Source organism: Azolla caroliniana, unplaced genomic scaffold, assembly GCF_043228905.1.
Source record: "Azolla caroliniana isolate FFs.n. ecotype wild unplaced genomic scaffold, voAzoCaro1.0.p SCAF_6, whole genome shotgun sequence".
Taxonomy (NCBI): domain Eukaryota; kingdom Viridiplantae; phylum Streptophyta; class Polypodiopsida; order Salviniales; family Salviniaceae; genus Azolla; species Azolla caroliniana.
Window position 1 is genome coordinate 7,790,218 of NW_028230441.1, and position 6,794 is coordinate 7,797,011.

At 37.0% G+C, this 6,794-nt stretch overlaps 1 protein-coding gene across 1 annotated transcript; it reads left to right on the forward strand.

The window, feature by feature from the left end:
- The first annotated feature begins 3,102 nt into the window (after positions 1 to 3,102).
- LOC147862946 (pentatricopeptide repeat-containing protein At1g06140, mitochondrial-like) lies at positions 3,103 to 6,368 on the forward strand. Its single transcript, XM_087321487.1, has one exon. It carries the CDS (start codon positions 3,462 to 3,464, stop codon positions 5,505 to 5,507), a length of 2,046 nt encoding a protein of 681 aa, XP_087177613.1. The 5' UTR covers positions 3,103 to 3,461; the 3' UTR covers positions 5,508 to 6,368.
- The last annotated feature ends 426 nt before the right edge of the window (positions 6,369 to 6,794 follow it).

The window sequence follows — 6,794 nt, forward strand, 5'->3', positions numbered from 1 at the left end:
GCAAGAGTGCAAAGATATATAAGGTGTTTGAAAGTTTGTTTGATTTTGCAGTTTTCTATGTTGGAAAAATTGAGGTTATTGTCACATGAGGAGGTCCAAACATATGTTTTGGCCCCCCACCATGTTCAAATCGTGTGTTGGCCCCTAAGCCAAATTGTTTCGTAGGTGTACATGAACCCATATGGATCCTTATGATATCGTAGTCTTCAATTAGAGATAAAAGATGTATCAAATATAGTGTTTTTTCACATACAATCAACATCTTTTTTACAAAAACAAAAGGAATTCAAAGTCAAATGTAAAGGATTGATGGAGTTATTAAGGCTGAGGTTGAGGTTCACAACGCTTGAGAGTGGTCGGGACATCAATACTCCTAATTAAAGTGAGATGTAATGAGTTTCCATATTTCATTTACAAAGTTCAATGTAGCTATAAGGTTCTAGGCACATACCTCTTTGTAGTTAACGACATAAGGATTTGGGTCTAAAGATGCATAGATTTGTCCCAGTCAAGTGGCAACAATAGTCAACTCAGTACGAGTGTTGGTCTTCTACCCATAAGATTGTATGCATATAGCCTACCATCATAGCAAGCACAATGCTTATAATAGAGTAGTACTAGCTTGTTTTAGTATATTTGGTTCTTAAAATTTGGCTATTAGATAGAATGGTATTCAGATACAAAAGTCATTTATGAACTTTGGGTTGCCCATCCATTTTTTAAATATTTTTCTCTTGAAAATATGAGCATTCCTCCCATTCAAGCAAACTTGATGCGGGACCATTACCCTGACATATAATCACAAATGCCAATTCTGAATATTAAAGGATATTGTCTACCGCATGAAGTACCAAAGGAGTCGCAATGACGTCTACCAAATCATCATCATCAAACTTTGACATTATTTTTTGTATATTTTGTTTGCATTTGAGATATGAGACATATTAGTCAATTATTTTCTAGGTTTATTGCATAAGCTACATTACTAATTTTACACGTGATTTCAAATGTTCCATAAAATGGGAATGGCACATTTGCTAATCCCTTTGGTTTGTAAAGTGTCTTTATGCTCTAAGGATTTTGTAGAAGACATTCTCACCTATGTCAAATTCAATTCAACTTGTCATTTCGAAAATTATTCATGGTAAGCCCTTGAAATTCCACGTATATTTAATAGTGACTGTAAATGCTTCATGGGTTACTTTTTTTTTTATATATAATGGGAGTTAAATTTTAACATTAGTAGAATTTCAAAAAATTCCATGTTGTCTAAGTTGAGCTATCATGTTTGGCATCTTGTATGTCCTTTTTTAGCATTTGCTTAGAATGCTAGTTAGTTGTTGCTTTCAATAAGAGACGCAATGTTTTTTGGAGCCAAAGAACATGTTTGCTCTTCAATCTAAATTTATTTTTTTTCAAAAAAAATTATCCTTCCATTATAAAGAAAGTTCATAACAGTTACATCATACAAAGTATTTTTTCCGAAGCCCGTCTTGTGTAGACAACAGTTAAGGAAACAAATCTATGTACTCCGACATAGAGAAAACAGTCCAACAATTACAATCTATTCCCTAGAAACATTGCAAGGTATCCATATCCATAGGCAACAACGAAAGTAGCTCTATTCGGAAACAAACCCTCTCAAGTCATAGTTATGAGCCATTCAATATTTCTTCAACCTGTACATCTCGGCTTTGAAGGCGATAAACTACGTTCTTTGGTTTTTCAAGGGAACCACTTTCCACATTCGTGGCTGTAAAGTCAACAACTATGCTTCCTCTTTCCCCATCAACCATCTTGCCAGATTACCACCAAATTCTTGTACATGCAACAACAAATTAAGTCAAGTTTCCTCCTCTCCTAAAAAGTTACAACATTTATTGGGTCATATAAAAAGTTAAGGTCTTTAGGAAACTACATTGATTAAGGAAAATTCCTGAAGTTGTAGACCAAAGTGAGCACTGCTTCTCTTTCCATCTCAAAGATATTCACTAGAAGCAATGCAATATTAAATGGTATTTGATTTAGGATTTCGAAATTGAAATTACAATCATAAAATATAAGTGACTACATGAAATGTAGATGTTTTAAGTCTCATCATGGACTTGAGTGTCAAATGCATCAACTTTTCATCCATTTGATGTCATTTTGATAAAGACGAGAGCGCTAGATTTTAGCAAGAATTGATAGGGAGGCTATGAATTCATGTAAGTAGAGCTTCAAAAAGTCCACTCCATGGCAAGACAACTCAAGTTCAACTTTCAAGTGCCTTACTTTAGCTACTAGAGAACATAGGAAATATGGTTATACCATAGAACTTTAAATTTCCATGGCTACAACTATTGGATCAAGTGAGGTTTTGTGTCAAGTCAAACCAATTGTCATGTAGATCTATAACACACTAAGTAAATCATTGTTCCAAAAGGGAGTGGACAATGAAATGAACAAAGTTCTACACGATTAGACGAAGGCAAAAATAATTTTCAAAAACATTCGTGACCTTACCAAGAAAAAGCAGCGTGTAGTGTCGTGAGGACCAAAGGTGTTCAATTTACGCAAATGATGCAAACGCGCATGTGAAATGTGCCAAGGCATGGATTGTTATAAAGGGGGGTCTCCATGGATGTGGTACAATCGGAATAGGATGTCCCTAGGCTTGAGTTAGAGTGGTTATGTGTGACCCACATGCATGGAGGTAGGCTATAGATTAGATTGGTTGGCAGGAGAAAATGTGTTCCATTCCCTACCATGTACCTACGGGCTATCGAAGCACAATCACCATTGTATCGAGTGGGCCTTCACCACATATATTGGAAGCACGAGCCTTAGAAAATACAAGTGCCGGAAGTCTTACATGTAACTTTTTCATTGCAGTACGAGGATCGGCCGGGACCTCGGGAAATACTGTCACACTATGGTGAGATAGGTCAAGTTGGACAATTGTGGAGGCCACAAGACTTTCCTCCTAGTCCATTTCATTGCTACATCCGGGCCATAGCCTCAAATATGAGGTTATTGTAACAAGCTTGCTTCATGTATGTACTTATACTGTATACATATACATTATACATACATACACATGCATGTGTATGCATGTATTATTATGTACATCACATATACTCTGTTCTCTGCTACCGTGGACCAGTTAGGCTTTGCAAAGAGCTGATGCATCTGAAGAAGTGATCAAAGGTTCCCTGAAATACTGTAAGTTGGATTTTGCCTTTGCTTCATTATTAAAGGGATTGTGCAAAGATGAAGGTTTTTTTACAAATGTATCATTGAACTGCATGACACGGTTAGGTCAAACGAAAGTAAAACTAATCTCGGTGAAAACGTGTAGGAAAGATTTTGCTTTCATTTCGTTATATTCAAGGATTCTCCAAAATAGAAGGATATTCACACATAACTAATGGTGTTAATGAAAAAAGACAGGGTAATATGAAAATAAGTGATTGGAATCCATGAAAATATGTAGGGAAGATTTTGCATTTGTGTCATTGCTCAAGGATTGTGCGAAGAAAAAAGATCTTCACAAAGGTATCAGGCTTCATGCTGATGTTGTGAAAAATGGATTACTTGGAAAGAGTGTTTATCTAGCAAGTACTTTAATTAACATGTATGCGACATGTGGTATGCTTGCAAAAGCACAAGAAGTGCTTGAAAAGCTTCATTTTCGAGATGTGGTCACATGGAATACACTCATTTCCGGATATGTCAAACATGGTCAGGGTCATGAAGCATTACATTGTTATGAAATGATGCAAAGCGAGGGTTTTTCACCTGTTGATGTAACGTATATTTGCATCTTGAAAGCATGTGGTAAGACATGTAATATAGATAAAGGTATACAAATTCATGAAGAAATTTTGATTAAAGGTTTGCTCAAGAAGAGTGTTATGCTTGGCAATGCTTTAGTAGACATGTATATAAAGTTTGGTATGGTTGAAAAAGCAAAAACAGTGTTGGAAGAACTTCCGGTTAGAGACGCAGTTTCTTGGAACGCCCTCATTGTGGGGTATGTTCAACAGGGGCAGGGTAATGAAGCATTGAATTGCTATGAAAAGATGCAAAAGGAGGGATTCTCTCCGGATTCAATAACTTTCAATTGCATGTTGAAAGTTTGCGGCCACATTGGATCCATAGAGAAAGGCGAACAAGTGCATGAGAAGATTATTAGAATGGGTTTGCTAGAGAAGAACCTTGTTCTAGCTAATGCTTTGGTGGACATGTATGCCAAGTGTGGTATGTTTTCTAAAGCGCAGCAACTGTTGGACGAGCTTCATGATCGGAATGCTATATCATGGAATGCATTGATTACGGGGTATATTAAAAAAGGACAAGGTATTCAGGCATTGAATTGTTTTGAACGGATGCAAAGTGAAGGTTTTCCTGGAGATGTGGTCACCTTCATTTGCATCTTAAAGGCCTGTGGTAGTATTGGAGCTATAGACAAGGGTAAACAAATTCACAATGAGATTTTGAGTAGAAAATTTCTAGAGAAGGATATTGTTCTTGGAACTGGTTTGGTGGATATGTATGGAAAATGTGGTATGCTTGCAAAAGCACAACAAGTGCTTGAAGATCTTCCTACCCGTGATATAGTCTCATGGAATGCATTGATCACAGGGTATGCCCAACAAGAAAAAGGTTATGATGCATTGAATTGCTTCGATCAGATGCTAAATGAGGGTCTCTCTCCAGATGTTGTCACCTTCATTTGTATCTTGAAAGTATGTGGTAGTGTAGGAGCCATACAGAAGGGTAAACAAATTCATGAAGAGGTTGTGAGTAGGGGCTTGTTACAAAAGGACATTGTGCTCGCCACTGCTTTGATTGATATGTATGCTAAATGTGGTATGTTAGAAAAGGCTCGAGAAGTGCTTGAAGAGCTTCCAACTCGGAATGTAGTCTCTTGGAATGCACTAATTTCTGGATATACCCAACAAGGGCATGGCTATGAAGCATTGAGTTGCTTTGAGAAGATGCAAAATGATGGCCTCTTTCCAGATGATGGTACATTCCAATGTGTTCTATGTGCCTGTGGTCACTCTGGGCTATTGGATGAAGCTCAACTTCTTTTTAACGATATGACTAAAAAGTACGGTATTACTCCAACATTAGAGCATCATACTTGCTTGGTAGAGGCTTTTGGATTTGCAGGGGACTTTGACAAAGCAGTGTCAATGATTAAGGTGATGCCATCTTGTGATGATATTTCAGTTTGGTTGGGTATTTTGGGTGCATGTAGAAAATGGGGAAATGTAAAGCTTGGGAGGTTATGCTTTGATCAGATAGTGCAACTAGACGGTAGTTGTACTTCAGCTTATGTGCTGATGGCTAATATGTTTGCGTCATCGGGTATGCAAGAGGATGCAGAGAAAATTGAAGCCATGAGAATGAAATATGCTCCTTGTAAGAGCCAAGGAAATAGTTCATGGGTGGATGGCATTGGAAATGCTCATTCATTTTCCCCTGAGAATTATGAGAACAAAAATGTGCATGTGTGAACATTGAATATCAACGGAATTGCCTTTCAAATATAATGAGGGAGGGATTTTCTTGAGTTCTAGTAGGTGCTACAGAACATTATTGAATGGTGGAAAGAAGGATGCCGAATGTGGACACAAGGAAAAATTGGCCATTGATGCTCTATCAGTAAATTTCAAGATGAAACCATAGATGTTGTGTGTGAATCATCTGTTAACTGGCATATGCTCATTTCAATTATATCCAAAACAGATAAATATATGATCATGGCTCAAGCTTTGAGATGTCTTCATGTTTTTGAGCATGGAAAATGTGCTTTTGCAATGTGGAGACTGAATGGATTGTGCTTAAGTCCTAAAAAGAGGCACATGATGTGGCAAAAGGACTTCACAGTTCCACTCCAGGATGAAGGTTGCGTAATAGTGTTGGACGATTATGAATCCAAGATTCTACTGTTTCTGATTGGATTTCATATGGGTTGCCGTGCTAACACTTTATTTTTAATGTATCAACAACAAATCTCTACTTAAAAAACAGGCAAATTGTTGGACCAAGGATTTCAATTTTATTCCAGGGATGAAGGCTACCTGATGTAGAGGCTAGGGGCCACATTGGGTGATCTTTTGACAAAGAATGAGTAGGAAATTTCGTTCCTTTACTGTGATATCATCAGGGAGGAATTGCGTCCATTCCTAAAGCTGTTGCTCACATCCGTCGTTAAGACATCTTGGGAATATGGCAAAGCCTAAAATCTTCCAATAGCCCAAGAGGTTTTTAGATTTTCTTTCAAAATTTATGCTTTTAGAACCATGTGCCTGTCAGCTTGAGAGCATATCAGGATAGTGGTGAATTATAGTGTAATGGTAAATTATGTTTTGAAACTCCCTTGCCAATTTGTATATAAATCTGGAGTTTGAAAGTTTGATTTTTTTAGGTTATTGAGCTCGGAACACCTGCTGTAGAACTAATGATAATCTTATTTTTTTACAATACGAAAACCCGCAAGCAAAGTATATCCTTGCAGAGAGATTGATTGGCATGGATGCATGCATGACCTTCAATGGACACAAAGAAAAACCATGAGCATCTTGGATAGAGTCTATTAGAAGACTTTGGTATATGTATATAATGAAAAACACTTGTAAAAACTTTTCAAGAGAGAAATGTCTGATGAGCTGATGGTGTATGTCATGCCAAATGAACAAAATCCTTCATCTCATGTAGGAACAATTACAACAGTTATTTATTTATTTTTCTCTTCAAAGATTTTCTTCAATAGTATTAAGAAAAAACGGCCGAAGGCTACA